General features: G+C 33.4%; 1 protein-coding gene across 1 annotated transcript in view; it reads left to right on the plus strand.

Annotated features, from left to right (window-relative positions):
- LOC129233567 (nose resistant to fluoxetine protein 6-like) overlaps positions 1-20,118 on the plus strand; it is a 97,373-nt gene that overhangs the window by 37,684 nt on the left and 39,571 nt on the right. The window contains exons 7-8 of the mRNA XM_054867577.1: positions 6,918-7,011; positions 8,776-8,868. Of these exons, the coding sequence (XP_054723552.1) occupies positions 6,918-7,011; positions 8,776-8,868 (187 nt within the window). The remainder of the gene's footprint in view (positions 1-6,917; positions 7,012-8,775; positions 8,869-20,118) is intronic.

Raw genomic sequence — 20,118 nt, forward strand, 5'->3', positions numbered from 1 at the left:
GAGGCCCCTGATTGGCTAAAGCGAAATGACTAGCTCTTACATACGGCGGCCATGTTTTTTCTTTCGTCCAACGCGTATGAACAAATTTCGTTTTTATTTAATTTACGCTTGAATGTATACATTTTCTTTTTCAATTTCGAATTATGGCTACCGAATCTTGTTTGGAAATGAAACTTCCCTCTTCTTTTAGTAACTGTATTGTAAATAGGAAGTGTAATATTATTGCTATACGCAGCGACATAAAAAATGTGAAGCAGTGCAATAAACGGGTGAAAGAATTTGGACTTCAGACAAATACGAAATGGAATTCAAGGTCTTCAGTTCCTCGGGGAAAGAGAATTATGTGTTCGTAAGTACTAATTTTTTCTTTGTGTTTATATTCTAATAAACAGTGATTACGTAAAATTTGATAAAATTACAAATTCATTTATTCATTCTACAGTGCTGCCATCTATCTATGTATCTGACATGTGAAAATTTTAAAATTGCATTAAAATTAAACCGGAAACACATTCTGCTAAATTAAATGAATAATAATCATTGAAACATCAATTTTGTTTACTTGATAGAAATTTTTAAAATTTCTTTTTGTGCAAAATTTTTTAACAGCTATGAGTAATATTTTACTTCTTTTATTCACAGACTTTAGGCTATTCATATTTATCTAACTTTTACTTGTATTTAGAAAAAAAACAATTGCATCGTCAAACTTTTTTAATTTTATTCTATTTTAATTTTCTATAAATCTGAGTTGCATTCAAGATTAAGTTACGAATACGGCAACTTTTGGAGGGACAAAGTAATTATAGTAATGCCAATTCTTTCAACTTGAACCTTCATTGGTTCATTCGCATTAAAGAACTTTACAAAGTTAGTTGCAATGTTAAATATTTTTCCAATTACTTCATGTTATGCCTACATTTTCATGAGGGAGAAATTTCCCAAAATAAAACTGAGCTCCCAAATCACCAGATCAGTTGTATCATCCTGGTGCAGTTAGTACCTTATTCTTGGATTTAACCTGATTTTTTATTGGATTTACTAATTTGTGCAATTGTTTCTAGGAAACAATTTTTTACCACCACAGTTCCTTCATGAACATTCCAAAGGAAGAAAATAAAAGAAGCCTTTCAAAAAACTCTAGTTGTCCGGCAAAAATAAATGTAAAAATTAAATTAGATACGCCTTCTACAAGAAAGAAAGATGCTTTTGTTAAAGTAAGAGGTGTTTCAGATGAGTTTTTAAAGCAAAATTTGTGAATTGTAAGATACTATATTTCAATCTAAAAACAAGAATGTTTAGAACTAATTTAAAATGAAAACTGTAAGATGAAAGTTATTTTTTGAAATAATCCGGTTCTAATTATTAAATTGAATGTGCATTCATAATAGAAGCTACAGGCTGTATAATTATCATACGTGATATAAGTATAATACATTTAACTTATTATGGCAAAAAACAAAAAACATGCAGATACTTAATAGTTTACATGTAATATAAATTATATTTTTGTAATGTAACTAAAATAATAAATAAAAGTTGCTTTGAAGTCGTTCTTTCATTTATTTGTTCATTCAAAAGACAAAAAAAGGAAAGTTTTCTTAAGCTGATCAAAACACGCTAACAACGACACGTAATAAATTTGAAATATCACATTTAAAAATACATTTTTAAAACTGAGCAAGAACCTTCTTTCTAAAAATTTTGCAATTTAATTTACACTAAATGCTTCTTTAATGACGAAAAAAAAAAAAACGCCTAAAATGCATTAGAATTCATTTTTGATATGAATTTCCTTACCCAAGTAGCATCAACTCATCGGATTTTGCTCGACCGATCATCGACTTCTCCTAATCTCATCGCGTAATGCACGCTGATATCGTTATGATCAGAATCCGAGAACCGGTTTTCGATGATCTGTTTTTTATCGGAAATCTATATCCTTACAATCAAATTTTCCGATCAGAATTTGCCGGTCTAAATTTCATCAGAAAAAGAGATTGTAACGATCAAATTTTCTGATGAAAATTTTCTGAGCTATATTTCATCGAAAAACAAAATCGTAACGATCAAATTTTCCGATTAAAATTTGCCGAGCTACATTTCATCGGAAAAAGATATCGTAACGATCAAATTTTTCGATGAAAATTTTCCAAGCGAAATTTATTGAAAAACAAAATTGTAACGATAAAATTTTTCAATGAAAATTTTCCGAGAAATTTTTTATCGAAAAACGAAATCGTAACGATCAAATTTTCCGATGAAAATTTGCTGGTCTAAGTTTAATCGGAAAAAGAGATCGTAACGATCAAATTTTCCGATTGAAATTTGCCGAGCTGCATTTCATCGAAAAAAGAGATCGTAACGATCATTTTTTCCGGTGAAAATTTGCCGAGTTACATTTCATCGGAAAAAAAGTAGGTTGTTTAAATTTTCCGATAAAAATTTTCCCAATCCAAAATTTTTTTGGAAATCTCCCAACTGTTAAGTTTTATTATTCAAAAATCTGACGATTGATCAAACGTATGGCTATACAGATCAACATTCAGGGTTGAGAATCGGAGGAAAAATGACTGAGACTTCGACTCCGAATCCGACTCCTGGATTTTGGAAAGGTTTACTCTGACTTGCTTCAAAATCAATTCAACTTCAACTCCACTATTCCAACCCCGATTACCTCACTGGAATTGCAAACAAAATGAGACTCCGACTCTTGAATGACTTCTCTCCATCTCCAAAACAATTCCACTCCGTTCAATTTGACTCCCAATATTACCGACTCCGACTCGGTTTGCGGCCAAAATGAACGACTTTGACTCTTCACTAGCTGGCGCCCACAAGCATATTCCCCCTCCCCCGTCCCACCCCCCCCCCCGAATAAAATTCTCACTTCCCGTTAAGAAATCTGTCATGGCCTTACCACCGATAGATGGCGCCACAAATGATTTCCCATTTAAAACATTATTTTCCTCCTTGGTTAGAACATTTCTTGTCTAGTGGTTAGCATACGAAGCTCTTACCCCCAGAGGCCGAGGGTTCGATTCCCGGTCAAAGCAATTTAGAGTAAACTCGTGAATCAGGCTCATCAAAAGTAATAAATTAGAAATTAAATAGATAAGAAATTAAGTTAACAAGTTATTTAAAAAAAATTAAGATAATAAATAATTGTCCCAAATGACGGATTCCAAAATGACGTCATAGGAAAATACCCCTTCTGAAAATTTTTATGATGGCGGAAGGGTCACCTGATCATCCAAGATGGCGGACCCCTTTCCCACTGTTGAGTTGTTTTCCTCCTGTTTGTCCCTATATCGCGACTGTTACTACTTCTCATCGTATTTTCATCCTAAATTCATCGTCTTGGAACAGCAGTGCTCGTATATTGCTCCAAATCTCATCGTATTTTAATCCAAAATTCATCGCCTTTGAACAGCACTGCTCGTATATTGCTCCAAATCTCATCGGTACAGGGAGCAAAATCCATCGGATTTCGATGATCGGATTCTACTATTGCCGATGAGACATGTTGGAGCAATTTCGATGAAAACTCATCGGCCGATCAAAGTTTGATCGGATTTCAATGAATGGCCGATGATCGGCTGATGAGTTGATGCTACTCGGTTATTGATTAAAAAAACATTTTTAATCAAAATGTAAAATATCGAAACTAAATTTAGAACTATCTTTAAAATTTTAGCTTAAAAACACATGCATATTATATATTGTGTTTTCTAATCTTATTAAAACCACTAAACATTATTACCAAACAATACAAAAACTAGTTCAAAAAGTTGTGGAAGAAAATCGTTAATAGAAGAAACAAATTAAAATTTAAAACAGTCTACACATTAAAATTTTCCAAGTGTTTTAAATTTATACAAAATATAAGTTTATGTGAGTATAAAATACTACAATGTATGTATAGATGGCAGCACACAAAATTCTTTCCCATTTTTTCAATTCAAACAATCAGCAAAGTACGATTGCTAGAAACTTTTTTTAATGAGTAGTATTCAATTAATGCAGAAAGAAATTGTGCAGATTTGAAAGAATAAGCAGGTAGCCATTGTTCGAAATGGAAAAGGAAAATAGATACATTTAGGCGTGAATTGAATTAAAACGAAATTTGCTCATATGCGTTGAACGAACGAAAAAACATGGCCGCTGTATGTGCGCTCTAATTATTCGCTTTGACCAATCAGGGGCCTCAAAACTTTTACGTGGTCCCCTGACAGAGTAAGGGTTGTTTAAATGCGTCCCTCCTCCTTCCCCCACAAACGTAAAAAAAAAAAAAGCTTTAAATAGTCTATGTAAAAAAAGAAAACATGAAATTCATACAATATGCCGTCGAAAGGTCAAAAAAGTAAGGGAGTGTATGAAATTGATGGCCTTTTAATTATGTCAAACATATCTCAAACACAAGTGAAGATAATGAGACTCTTTTTTTTATTACAGGAACTCCCGACTAGGCTTAAGTATTGACAACATGAACCTAATCCTGAGTATAGTGTTCATGATGAGTATAGTCTCTATGATGAGGAGTAGGGGGAGGGGGCGGTCCGGGAGTCTTCCCCCCGAATTTTTTTTTTTTTTAAATTGTAGTCTTAAGAGTGCACTTTAGCTTCATATTTTTCAAAAACTTGAAATTTTACATTTCACTTTGGGTTTCACCCTACATACGGGTGACACCCAAAGGGTACCCGCCTCGTCCCGTCCCCAATAGCGACGTCACTGGTGTTAAGTACATTACACTAGTCCAAAATGTTAAAAGTGCTTTTACTGAAGTCGCAGACGTATTTCAAATAAATATCCGGCTGGAAATTGAAAATTTCTCTATTCTATAGAAAACCAAAGCAGTCAAATGGTTTTGAAAAAGAAAAAGACTCTCCTCAGGCCTTATGCCTTCAAGACTTCATAAGATGTCGCCTAAAATTGTGTTTTTGAAACTTTTATTTTGAAAGCAAGGGAGAGTATCTAAATACCATTTCTTCCCCTAACGTCAGCAACGATAGCCTACAATTGCATATTTACAATTTCAATGTTGAAAAACTACCAGGAGGGGGGCCTCACCGTAATAGTGGAAAAAACGCCCACTCCCCACTATCAGAGATCGTCTTGACTTTCGTCTTCAGGGCTTCAACTGTGAAAATATTTTTAAGATCCCTTAACCTTTCTTCCTAACCAAAGAGCGTCTAAAACTTCGCGTTTATACCTAAACTTTCGAAAAAAGTTTGGGAAAGAAGCCTTGAAATTCCTTTTCCCTACACCATCAAAAGTCATCTAAATTCAACTTTTTCGGATCTTCAACTTCAAAAAACTGTTTGTTCCCAAACATGGCCTACAATTGTGTTTTTAAAACATCGATTACGAAAAAATTCCGGAGACGGACCCCTAATCTCTCTTCTCTCAAAAATCGTCTAAAACTGAGTTTATAAAACAATAATTTCGAAAATTTTCCGGGGAAGAAACCCCCAAGACCTCATTTCTGAGTCAAAATTGTGCTTCAGTAGGTTAACTAAGCTCAAAATACACAAAAAGTGATTAAATCCTGTTCTCTTGTGTTAACACATCATTAGAAAAAAATCGCAGAGAGGAAAATAAACACAGTTATTTTTATCACACATACTGGCGAGGAAAAGTTTCTTTATTTTGTTTGTTTATGCTGATAAAGATGTTTCAGTTTTTAATATTATGTATTAAATGACAATGCTAATCCATTTTTACTATGTATACATTTTTTTATACTTTTTTTTTTTTTTGAAGTGCTTGAAATTAGCAGTGTTAAAGTTGGTCCCCCCCCCCCAATAAATGTTATCCGACGATGCCAATGGCATGGATTAAGGACGAACTGTCACTATTTTATTTTATATTGCCAAATATAGTGTTTGAACCTGTTAGCAAATACAGTGCAACATGGGTTACAGATTCTTGAGAAAGTCTGCAGGCTATTCCTTAGTTGGGAAGGAAAGAAAAAAAATTTTTTTAAGAAAAAAATCTTGAATGTGCAGTTAATCATTGAAAAATCATTTTGGTACAAATGAAAATTTACCACATTTTCTGGTACATAATCCACAGGTAGGCTTGTACTTGTAGTTTACAAATTTAGTATCTCATTTTTAAGTCTTTCTCAGAGCCAATCTTACAGCCAACCTTATGTTGGATTATCCTGCAGACTATTTTTGGATTTTTAATGACTGCTGGGAATTATTAGAAATTGATTCAAAATGCAAGGGTGCCCCCCCCCCCCCTCAAAGAGCAAGACTCCCCCCCCCCCCAATGAGAAAAATTTCCCGTCAAAACAACCCCCACTAAAAATTTCAATGCCGTAGTCTGCGCCATGACAACCCCCCCCCCCCCCCCTTTAGGTGGGCACCTCTGCAAAATGTGAATAGAAATAAGATTTTTATCAAATTGAATGTCTTAGAAAACAAAGATTTAACACTTAAAGAAATAACAAATCAAAATGCACATAAATTCATCTGCCTTTTCTTTGGAGGACTACATTTCATAGTGACTCAAAGAGTGAATTTTTGATAAACTTGTTTATATTTTGCTTTTCTAATCTAGAATAAGTGTAGAGGTGTTTCTGACGCGAAATTTCTGAACATTTTGGGCTTACAACACATTCTAAAACTAAAAAATTATTCAAAAAAAGCTTTTAAGCTTTTTTTTCCAATGATTCTTGTATGCATATTTGAAGAGGTTTTTTTTGGGGGGGGGGGAGTCGAGCTATTTCATAGTTTCCGAAAATTTTACTTGAGTCCACTTGCACCCCTGAGTAAATGGTTCAATTAATATAAACTGCATAAAATTTGTTACATTACTTATGAAATTATTGCTTTTGATCAAATGATTTTGATATTAATTTGTTGTTAAATTCAACTTAGAGCAATTTATATTGATATTTTGTCTGACAGATAACATCTTTCAAGCTGTTAAACTAACTGACAGTTTAGCATTTCAAGTGGTTTTTCAAGGGTTCTATTCAGTTGATTCATTTTTTGTGCTAAGGTAAGAAATAAAAAAAAAGTAGATCGAAAAGATCATTGCTTTAATTATCAAAAGCTTGCATTCTATTAACATTTGGTTTATTTTGGTATTTGTATTCATGTTTAATAATAAGCATAAAATCTTTATTTTATCAGTTCCTTTTGCTGAACTTTCCCTGTTTTCCTTATTAGTATGTTGCAAGAAGAAAAATGTTATATATTTTTTTAATATTAACAAATTTTATTACTTTTAACAAAGGAAGCACATCAGTAGTGTCCAGTGCTTCAGTAGTGGCCACTTCAAGGTTACTCATGAACTTTGAAGAAAGAAAGGAACAATGATAACATGATTAATAAACTGGTACTTAATGTAACTATCGTATTGAATCAATTTTACTCATCGGTTATTTGAGTTTAAAGTAAGTAATGTAAATTCTTCGAATGAGGGAGAATGTCAGATGGTCACTACTGAAAATTTCAGATTTTGGATGGGATCACTAATGCATCAAATTTGAGGTTTGTGGGAAAATTGAACTAATTGAAATTCTGGCATTTTTAGAAAATGGGACTAGTAAGAAAGAGTTGGACTATAATACGCTCATTGAATTTCAAGAGAGGTAATTAATATTGTAGACCCACAGTTTAAAAAATATGCTTCCCTACATGGCCTTTTTCTAGTGCATTTTAAACCTTGAAGTGGCCACTACTGGTGTGCTTACCTTACCAGCTGGGTAAGGTAACTGGTGTATTTTAAAAAAAATAACATACTTCTCACTTTGAGATCTGTTTTTTCAAGGATAAATGCCCAACTCGTGGCCCAACTGTAATATATTTGGTTCAGAATCAGAGGTTCCTGGGCCCCAGTGTTGCCGTCACTCCTTTGAGTTAAAAAAATTGGTAGTTGAGATGGTGTGTTATTGTGGCAAATTGTTTAGCACTTATCAAGTTTCTTGACTGGCATTTTCTTGGGTTTCTCCTATTCAATATGCAAGTGCATTGAATAGGAGAATAGGAATCACCCAGGAAGGAAGCATTCCCTCCCTGTGCTGTGCACCAAAAGAAACTTTGTCTGAATCAACCCATTGAAGCTCGAAAGCAATAAAATACAAAACAATCTAATCAATAGTGGGGCACATTGATCTGCTTTCTTATTTTTAATTTTTTTCTTACTCATCAAAAAATAATCAATTCAATCTAATTTTTTACCATAACGCTAATGACATGTTTCTCATCATCCGAGATTCTTCAAACATTGCAAGAACCATTGAAGGTGGACCAAGGTGTCCCATTTACATGTTTATGGTATGTTGGACCACCCTATGGGCTGTGTCGCAAAACAGTTATGAAATTTTCTGAAAATATTTTTGGTATCAGACAAATTAAAAAGTGGAGCAGGGAAAAAATCCTGAGCTTGAACTATTCTATAGATTCATTCCTTTAAAAATCTCAAGTATGGAGAAAAAATAAAATTAAATAAAGTAAATGAAACTTAAATAAATAAAGGACAGTTTCTTATTTATTTTGGAATGCTTTAAAAAATCATTTATCTAAATTGTTTTTCTTTAAGAAAAAAAAAGTTTGATACCTTTGGATAGGGGAGAAAATTTTGAATAAATATGAGAAGAGCTTTAACAGTCTTAGTTTCTATACTTCTAGCTATGGAATGTAATTACAATATCTATATTGATCTCTATTGATCTATAGTTGTCATTTTACAGAGATAAAATTTATATAAACTGTCTATTTTATATTTTTTATGCATTTATTTCTTGTTTATTTCCTTTAGTGGATTTTTGCTTGCATATCTCTTTATCAAAGAGTACTCTAAAAATGAAGGGAAAATTTCTTGGGTGTATTTTTATCTGCATCGGTATTTAAGGTAAGTAAAATCATTTTACTATTTTTTAAATATTTTTTTTAAAGCTGGTTCTGCTTTAAGTCTCTTCATGTGGTATTTATCATGTAATAAATATTTTAAAATGCCTTTTTCAGTGGAAATATTAAATTTGCATATTCTTTAACAACTAATTAGTTTTAGGACACATTAATATGACATTGTGTAAAAATGGTTTTGCAGAAATATATGGAACTACAAATTATAAAAACAAAATAAGATGATGGATGTAATGTTTATCATTAGCTGAAAAACGTTATTTGGCAGCGCTGGGGAGTTTTTCCTTTCATTTTCATTAATCACTTTTTTCATGTACAGTTATTTGTTTTTGAAAACAGCTCAGATTAATGAGAATTAAACTTGCCCCGCATTATCCGGCCTGCCAGAAAACAGGGAGGTTGACCAGCATGTCGGGAAATTCAAATTTTCCGGCATGCCAGATATTTTGAGCTTTATTTTGCAACAAAACAAAACTCAGTTCCAATCAGAAAGCAAACCCCAAACCCCTAAAAGGAAAAAAATTAATAAATCCGGAAAAAGACCTTCTTTCAAAAAAAATGTGTATTGCATTTAATATGTGCTTGTTATATATGGTAGGTCATTATTAATGGATTTAATTATATACCAATAAAATAATCAATTCAGAAGCAATCATCATTTCTGCGATTTGTTCATAATTTTTTTAATAAATTGTTTTAGGTTCCTTTTAAAAAGGTAAGTTTAATTTTTATTTATTGAATAGCTATGGTAAATTCTTCAGCACTGGTTTAACCCGTTCGGGACGGTGGTCCGCAGGAGATAGCACTCCCTCAGGATGGCGGCTGTTACACGCGGACTGTGCACACAGGCCGGGGCAATTTCTCCCGCTAAGCCTAATACGCAATTTCGGAAAGTACGCATACATAATAATGGATAAAATGTATACTTTAAGCAGAAATGAAACCATTTTTTAATATATGATAAAATATATCAAAATTTCAATCATAACAAAAAATTGGATGAAAATAATTGACGTTTTACAATAAAAATGCAAAATATTGTTACAAATTCTGTAAATAGTAATTATTTTTGTGATTAATTTGTCGTAATCTAGCTAAATTCGGCGTTTATTAAATTATCTTTCATCTAAAATAATTGTAGTAACGTAACCTGTAAATAGTTTCTTGTAATGAATATACAGCCCCCGTACATTCGGCTGAAGTATACGTCCCCTCATTTCTGAATGATAAAATTTATGAATGGAAAAGAAATAAAATAACGGTCTACGATTTTCGGGAATCTTGTGGAATATTTGAGAGTTCTCTTTCGGTGTGTATAAAAAGCCGTTACGCATGATAAAAAGTTAGTTTCGATTGAGAATTTGTACTGAGAGTGTATTAGCTCTGTTTATTGCAAGGCATTTCGCTGTGTTGTTTTTCGTATTTGGAAGTAAATACGTGTGTAACCGTTGAGTTTACAGTGTTGTGTGATATTTGCTTAATTGCTGATGATTAATTTAGCAGTTGTTGACGATCTTTCCTGTACAAAGTGTAAATAAATTTCCTGTCTTTTTCTCAAGAACTGTCGTCCTTTCAAGAAAGTTGGAAGTCGCACCGGATCCGTTACAATATCAGGGGTTGATCCAGGTTTTATTTTTTGGGTCCCCATTTTGTGAAAAAGCAAAATATTTTTGTTAATTTTCTTTATTTTTGTGAAAAAGCAAAATATTTTTGTGAATTTTCTTTATTTTTGTAAAAAAGACCTTCTTGTGATTTTTTTCTTGGAAAAGATTATATAAAAGCATTTTTAGCTGTCGTATCGTTATAGAAAAGCCCTAGACAGGTTTCAGGGGTGATTGCAAGTTCTTGAAGAATACCTGAAAGCTGTCAAGAGAAAATGCGCTGGGGGGGAGGGGGGAAATAAGACCATTAACATTTTATTTGTAATTTGACACATACATTACATTTATTGTTTTTTACAAATATACATATGCAAGGCACTTTCTTAAGGTGAAAGTCTCACAACAGACTTCCTGTTTACCCCTCTCAAATACTTTTAGAGCAATGAAAATTGCACATGCTGCTGAAGGTAATGATAACTCCTAATAAATACAATATGAACAGACTCAAAGATATCACATATTTCTTAACACAGAAGTGAAATACTCATTAAAGATGCCATGTATGTGTTTGAAAAACTTAAAAGTAATTAAAACCCAAAATAATACTGCACCAGCATTCAGCATTTAATTTTTTGATATTTGACGTTCTTACAGTAGGTATTTAATTTCGTTTAAAACTTTGCAATTTAATGATGTTGATAAATATATAAAAAAAAATTATTTGTTTGCCTCTTAACAAGGTACAGTATATCAAAAATGCGAAAAATTCGTTTACCATGGCGGATGTAAGGAAATCAAGATCTTCAAAAGAAATAAAAATATAAAAACAGCATGTAAAATAATTTTATTTTAAATAAAGTTATTTTAGAATTGGATTTTGAAACTCAACACTAATACTAAATATATATTGCGTAATCAAAGTAAAATTTAGGATTTTCCTGAAAGCAACGGAATTTCGGTATTTTCAAAGATAAATGTTTTGAACTGAAATGTGGGATAAATACGTGACATTCTTACCACAAGTTAGCAAATGTTTTTTTATTTTATTGTCATCTAAATTTTCACCCAAAAATCTAACTAGAGATTCAAAATTCTCAGAAATGGCCCATTGCTTCTTGATTATAAAGTACAAAATTTGAATAAACTTACCAATTAATTTTCTGTTTTTTTTTTTTTTTTTTGCTTCATTTCCAGTCTCTGCATTTTCAGATTTTTTTTTGAGAATTCCTTCTTTTGCACTAGATTTTTGTATATTGACAGCCTCTCTGTGATTTTTGCTGCACTCATGTTTTTTTTTAAACTCTATGGGGTGACGGCTTTTCTTGATATCAACTCCAATATTTACTCAAGGTTTGTTCGAATCACTAACATTCATGAAAGATGAACATGTTTTGCACAAAAAACCCTTAGCTGAACAACTATAGTAAAGCCAACTATACACCTTTTCATAATTTGCAATGTACTTTTCATTTATCGCATGCTTCTTTTTTCCATTTGTACTCTCAAATACAATGCTTGAATCATTATTTGATGGCTCAATCTCAATATCATCATCAGTTGAAGTTGCTCCAGATTCACTTCCAGTATTTTCTGCCTCAAAAATCATTATACTTTCGCGAACTGCCCTCACTGTCATTTGATGTACTATCTTTTACCGCATTTCCCGAGTTCTCCAAAACGGGAACATTTGCGTTACTTTTACCGCATTTTCCGAGTGCTCCGAAACGGAAACATTTGCTCCACTATCATTTACCGCATTTTCCAAGTCCTCCGAAACGGGAACATTTGCGTTACTGTTACTGCATGATGAAGTGGTGGTAGCGATTTTATCGGGGGTTTTAATTGCCGACTTCAAGAAATTCACAATATTTTGGGACTCAACGTTCGAAGAGCGAAATTTTTTAACATAATATGCAGAATTTCGGGAGGTACCTCCCGTTGCAGGACGTCTTCGTTTCATATTTTAATTTCTTGAAGAAAAATTTTCAACGAACAAGCGATCTCTCCAAACTGAGATTATTGAGGCTGCTATCTCCAGCGCTCCATTATCCGCTAAAAACGTAACAAAATATTTTGCAAAACACAAATTTATATTTGAATAGAATAACAATTTATTCTTTGATGCGCCTAAAAAATGTCCACTTAAACACGCGAACAAGCTAACTACGAAAAATATCGTCTGCGCTCCTGGATCGCAAACGATCTGCTACAAAAGAAAGATTAATACTGATAAAGAAAACGAACTGGAATAATATACAATTACCACATTTTTTTAATTTATCGGCTGCAGTTTTTTTTTTAAATTTATCGTCTGCAGATTACGCGATTCCCGCAACTTTTTATAATCCCTGTTAGATTTTTAATTTAAACTTTCACAAAAAGTGAAAGAATCACTTAATTTGAAAAAAAAAGTCATTAAAAATACGTTTTTGCATCATGCAGAATCAATCCTTTTTCGATGTAAACGTTGCATCACGTTGTGACGTCATGTGTGCGATCGGTTGCAATAACTCAGTCAAACAGGTGAACCGAGTCACCAGTTCATTGTATCTTATAACCGCGAGTTTATTTTTTTGATTGAGTTACTTTTTGATTGGCAACATATCTTTAACTTTCTTGCATTGGCAACACATCTTGTGTTTTGCATATTCTTAATTTGAAAGCCATGTGAAGACTTTAAATACTTCGAGCGATCTTTTTCGCTCTCTCTCTCTCTCACCTCACATAGCCGCAATGTATTGCACGTAGTAATTTATCGTGATTTCGTGATGTCTGCCAGTGCTCTTTGATGCGTTTTTCGTCTCTGAAGAACCACCTAGCGCTGAGGCAAAGATGCGTCGTTCGTCCCGAACGGGTTAAAGGCAGTAACTTGCTTACTTAGTTTTTAATTTAATTTTTATGAAATTATTCGTTATTAAACAATATTTTTCTTGTTAAAATAACAAATGATACTGTTAGTAAATATTTTTACAAAATTAACTGTTTATTAATACTGCTAAGATATTATAGAACTTTTAGACCGGGATCTGAAGGGGGTTGAGCATGCATGGAAAGGCTGACGCAATATTATTTCTGATTATTGTTACAGGCACGATGGTGATTATGAAACCACATGTCGTCGCCCCCCTGGGTGGTCGACAACCCCGGGGGAGGGGGAAAGCAGTGGGGGAACCGTTTTCTAAAACACTCATAACTCGCGAACTATTTGAGATAAAACACTGAAAAAAGTGGCAATCGACGCAACAAAACAAGGGCTTCATAAAAGCTAAATATGATTATGGACCTATCTTTGTTGGTTTCTGAGTAAAATTCCATTTTTCGAAAACAAGCAAAGTTTTTGAATAAAATGCGCAAAACAAACTTTTTTTGACCAAAATAAATTCCAAATAAAAATTATTTGATTTTCTTTCAAATAAAGTCCTAAATATCATTATTCAGTTTGTTAAAACTATTTAAGTACTGTTAACGCGTTGAAAAACAAAATGACAGTAGCAAGCTCGAACACGATTTGCAGTATATCATGGAAGACCCGACGCAAAATTATTTTTGATTAATGTCACAGGCACTATAGTGATTATGAAAACACATGTCGTCGTCCCCCCGCCCCCTCGGTGGTCGACAACCCCGGGGAAGGGGGGATAGCAGTGGGGGGAGCCGTTTGCTAAAACACTCATAACTCGCGAACTATTTGAAATAAAACACTGAAAAAAGTGGCAATCGACGCAACGGAACAAGGGCTTCATAAAAGCTAAATATGACTATGATCATATCTTTGTTAGTTTCTGAGTAAAATTCTATTTTTCGTAAACAAGCAAAACTGTTGAATAAAATACGCATTTGTTTTTTCAAATTATCAAAATTATTTAACTGTTTAGGGAACAAATAAAATCTGAAATATCATTATCCAGTTTGTTTAAAATTACTTAATTATTATCAAAGCGTTGAAAAGTGAAATAAAAGCAAGCTCAAAAAGCATTTGAGGTAATTCACACAAAAGAAAAAAGTTTGCGGAATGTACCTTGAAGACTCGACATAATCCAAAGTAAATTTTGTGGCTCTCCTTTTTTGGCGGTTTTATTTCGTAATATTATCAAAACAATGTCTCAGTTAAGTAATTATTTAATTATTTAACCTTTAACGCATAATAGCTGCTTAGTATGGGTCACAATGGCACTTTTTAAAAAATTAAAACATGCAAGTTTGCAAGTACGAAGTAATTACGGAAAGGATAAACTATCAGGATAACCTTTTTGCAGACTATACACCTGAGTTATGAAACATAGGGAGCGAGGCTATTGCCACATAAGCAGCATCAAATTTCAGTGGAACGTTAAAGAAAATGTGAATTGTCTCTTATCCAGAGAAGTCCTGCAATGGTAATGTCTTCAGTAGCGACTGCAAAACAGCAAAAGAAAACCAAAAAAAAAAAAATTTAACCTGGGAAACGTTAGCTCAAAAGTGATGTTAGTAAATCTAAAAATCATCCCCACACAATAAGCCCAATACTAGGTTAGGTTCATCAGAATGGTTCACTGAAGCAAAGCAAGAGGTCCGATTTCGTGAATGTAATTGAAAATGATACTTCTTGCAGCAAAACTCTAGAAGAAGCACCCTATTTTAAGACCAAAGTTCAAGTTATCGGAATGACTCTGGTCCATAATGTCCCAAACACTACTTTCAAATGTAGCAAAGATTTTGCAGGTCTCCAAATAAAAAATAATAAAATTTCCTCTCCAATAGTCAAACTACACAAGTGGACCTTAAACACAACATCATCTGTCGTTTTCATAACTTAAAAACCAGAAGTTCAGGAAAGTCTCCTTCGCTTATAAAAAAATCACTAGGTACCAAACCAGTGGTTTCGTGTCATAGCCATTCCTGAAAATAAAAAGAACCTTTAAAAGTACATTTCAGAGTATGTAATATGTAACATATCTGTTCCTGCATCCAATCAGCTTCTGGTGTCTGGTAACTCTGAAAACGAAAATGAATATTATTTAAAATCTGAGAGTCAAGTAATAAATTTCTCTGAAATGTCCGAGTTCAAGACGAAGCACGCAACAGAATCTGTCTTCCTGCATATGATTCAGTGCAAAATAGGGGAAAAAGTAACTAATAGTTAATAGATCAGAAACTAATGAATTCTTATTGGCAATCTTTGTTAAAGGACAGGTTGCCATTTCATGTATTGGGGTTGTGAAAGGAAAAGAGCTTTAGGATGGCATCTATCTTCAGGAGCACTTACGGAAAAAACATCTAACAAGTAAAATAGGAACAATAAAGTATGCTTTCACTTTACCAAAAAAGTCGGAAACCCTTTTTCGTACACTAGAGTTATCATTAAAACAATATCTGAGTGCTTCAGAATTTCAACTGTTAGAAGCTGTATTATAAAAAAATTGTCAAGAAAATAGGTATTTCTTGCGAATGCAACCATTACACAATAATTTCTTGTCATTTCCATCAGAAATAAATATAATATCAGCTCTCTACCATGCTCCTGCAATTTTTTCCAACATGTGCTAAGAAGTATTGCTCAACTGTACTATCGAATCAATTTCCCTGTACCTTAGCAGTGCCTTTAGATGGAACAAAGTTTGGGTTTCGCTTGGATGAAAATAAAACAATAAAACCCCACACCTTATGATGCAGCCAGTGTTACCAGAGGGTTTAATTCAACCCTGCGCAGGCAAGAACTGTAAATAATCTTGTAAATGGTTTATTAATAATTCATCTTGCTGTAAATACTGTGCTATTAAGGCTAAAGCAAAAACTCATAAACTACAATACTCGGAAGAGAACGATTCAACAGAACAATTACAAGTCAACAAAAAAGAGTATGATCCAGCTTTCAGAATTTCTGATATATTAATGCTTTATGTATGCATGTTGATATTCTGTAATTATTTTTTAATACGCATTATTTTACTAATTTTATTTAATTAGTTTTTTAGAACTCTAGTGTATAATTTTATATTTATATTCGTTTTCACAAAAGCTCAAAGATGCTTCTCATTTTTTATATTTATTTAGAACATATTATTTCTTGTATCATTGCTCTTTGTTGGGTAAATTATAAAAAACAATATCCGCAAAACAATACCCGCAATATTCTTTTGTGCAAATTGAAAATATAAATTAATAGGTGGGCCGTGGTAGCCTGATCGGTAAGGCATTGGACTCGGGGCCGGAGGGTCTCGGGTTCGATCCCCTCTGGTCGAAGACCCATCGTCGTCATTAAAGGGGACTGGGCGACGTTAAATATGCTCGTGGTCTCAATGTCCTCCAAGTGAAACGATACCTCTGGGGGTGCTAGCACCAGGTAGCTATTAGCTCTTGGACTAGTTCTAAATTCTCATTAACTGTTCGATCCGGTGATGGTGCTGCCATCTATCGGTATATAAAATAATGGAGGCAAGGCACTTAGTATGCAGTCCTCGACATAAATACAGTTGTAGTCAGTAGTGACTCGGAATAGTAAATTAATAGAAATAAATTAAAATTATATTTGAATTGAAACTACTGTGGGCCTGGTTCCCTAGTTCCTCTCAAATTTAAAGCAGCATATAACAAAATTAAAGCCATAATTGAATACTTTGCAAATAGAATAAGTTTGTAAAGTGAAGAATGAATAGTTCGTCATAAGGATAATAAGGCTATTTTTTTCTCCTTAGCATACTGCCGTTTTATTCAATGCACTAACTTAGGCAGTGCTTGCATTTTCTATTTCGCTTTTTAACGCTCACGTTGGTAATAATTAAGTAGTTTTAAACAAACTGAATGATGAAGTTTCAGATATTATTGATTCTCTAAATGGTTAAATAATTTTAAAAAAAGAACTTATCATTGGAAAAAAAGCTTTTCGTATTTTATTCGAAATTTTTGCATGGCTGCTAAAAAAAGAATTTTACTTATAATCCAACAAAGATAGAACTATAAACATATTTAGGCTTTTCAAGCCCTTGTTCTGTTGCATCTTTTGCCACATTTTTAGTGATTTACCTCCTACGGTTCGCGAGTTATGAGTGTTTTAGTAAACGGCGTCCCCCTACTGCTTTTCCTCTCCCCCGGGGATGTCGACCGCCGAGGGTGGGGGACGACGACATGTGTTTTCATAATCACTATAGTGCCTGTAACATTAATAATAAATAATTTTGCGTCAGGTCTTCCATGCATGTTCAAAACCCCCCTTCAGATCCTGAACTATACTACGAATAGTGTTCGAGCTTGCTACTTTCATTTTGTTTTTCAACGCGTTAACAGTACTTAAATAGTTTTAACAAATTGAATAATGATATTTAAGACTTTATTTGAAAAAAAAATCAAACAATTTTGATTTCGAATTAATTTTGATCAAGAAAAGTTTGTTTTGCGCATATTATTCAAAAATTTTGCTTGTTTGCGAAAAATGGAATTTTACTCAGAAACCAACAAAGATAGGTCCATATCCATATTTAGCTTTTATGAAGCCCTATTTTGTTGCGTCGATTGCCACTTTTTTCAGTGTTTTATCTCAAATAGTTCGCAAGTTATGAGTGTTTTAGCAAACGGCTCCCCCACTGTTTTCCCCCCTCCCCCGGGGTTGTCGACCACCCAGGGGGACGACGACATGTGGTTTCATAATCACCATCGTGCCTGTAACAATAATCAGAAATAATATTGCGTCAGCCTTTCCATGCATGCTCAACCCCCTTCAGATCCTGGACTATTTATTCATTTTTAAACTAAACATATATTTTTTATTTATTTATTTTTTTTTCGTAACCTTGATTTTTCTGGCAGGCCAGAATGGACCAGGCAAGTGTTATTAAAAATCTGGTGACGCCTGAATTTTGAGGCATGCCGGATAATGGGGGGTATCACAGTAACATTTTATATTTAAGGTATAAACTTACCCATTTATTATTTATTACACAGCCTCCCTTCTGCTTGAGTAAGGCCTTCCTTTACATACATAAACAAAGCGCAAGACACCTATCTAGGACTAAAAATTTGCATCATTTTTTTAAGCTGACACTTCCAAGGAAAAAAAAGAGAATTTTATGTTGTTAAGGATAAAAATAAATTTGCAATTCAAATTTTAAACATGGAAATGTCGAGTTTTGTAATATTAATTCTCTTTTTTTTTTTTTTTTTTGGTTGATGTTATTTTTGAAATTTTGTGCCAATTTTTCAAATAGTTTTCAACTTTTTAAATTGTTTACTTTTAATGGCAAAATACAATTTTAATGATTTTCCTTTTTGATTAGCTGCAACTTTATACATTATAATATTTCGTTATAATTATGACTATATTTATAATTGATTTTTAACATATTACAACCTTGTTCATCTGGACTAACTGGGACCAAAGGCAATCTGTATGATTGAAAATATCGGTAATAAGCAAATCAAATTGAGTCATTCCACGTCAACTGCCTAATTTTTCAAATCGTCCCCACTCGACCATCTCCGATTTGGATGAAATTTTATAGAGGTGTAGATATGCCTTTGAAACTAACCTATGCAAATTTCCAGCTTCCTAGATCCAAATCCTAAGGATCTAGGGTCTCCCAAAAAATTGATCCAAAATGATGGATCAGCTTTTTGTGACAAATTACCATTTTTACACTAAGTTTGCAGAAAATTTTAACACCCTAGAACCTTGAAATTTTAGGAGCTTAAAGTACAATAGGCTGTTAATACTTTCAAGTTTTTCTGGAAATTCGAGCTCATTAGATTTTTTATAGCGCGCATGTAAACTCGTAAAAAAGTGCAGCAAGGAAATTTTTTCCTGGATTTTAGGTTGTCATAAAATCTGAACAAAATTGATTCAAAGGCTCATATTTCGTGATTACATAGTAAAGATACTTGTTTTTGGTGGGTTAGAGTTTCAGGGCTTAAATATCTATTTTCTAAAAGTTATTGTCATCCAACGTGGCTATCAAAACCGTTCAAGTGAAAAACAGCGTATTTTCAATGCGCTGTAACTCAAGTTTTGTTGGCATAATTAAAGTTAAGTTTAAAAATCCAAAGTTTAAGAGATTTAAACTAAGCCAACATTAACTGGCCGTGTAATTTCAAGTTGGAGACAAGCAAAAAACATGTTTCAGAAAAATACATTTATTAAATATGACTAGAACTATAATACAATATCCCCATAAAAGAACACCCCCAAAATATCACAACAAAAGTGGTTCCAATAAGTAAAAGAAAAATGTCATCAATCTGTCGATGTAGTCACTGGCCAGTCCAAAGGATCCACATCCAGAAACACAAAAAGTCTCCCGGATCACACTTCAGGAACGCCCTTAGCAGGTAGGCAACGTTAGACAGTTTGAAGATTCGGCGAACATATTCGGTAGAATTCTCAGAACTCACTTCCCCGGCAATATCAATTGGCCGGACACAACACAAGTGTTTCTTCACCTGGACTCATTCTAATTCCAGGACTTGGAAAATTTCAATACTTGAAAAGCAAGGTGAATATTCATCACCATTTACACACCACTAAAAAACCCCGCTAGCACCGCGGGGAAAAAACCCCCCACACGTGAGCCGAACTAGGCTTCACGATCAAAACAAAACTGGGGATCGTTGAAAAGTGAGGAGAGAGAGAGTGCTGCCACTCGCCTCAATATATATGTTTCATCAGC

The sequence above is a fragment of the Uloborus diversus genome, unplaced genomic scaffold, assembly GCF_026930045.1.
Source record: "Uloborus diversus isolate 005 unplaced genomic scaffold, Udiv.v.3.1 scaffold_535, whole genome shotgun sequence".
Classification (NCBI taxonomy): domain Eukaryota; kingdom Metazoa; phylum Arthropoda; class Arachnida; order Araneae; family Uloboridae; genus Uloborus; species Uloborus diversus.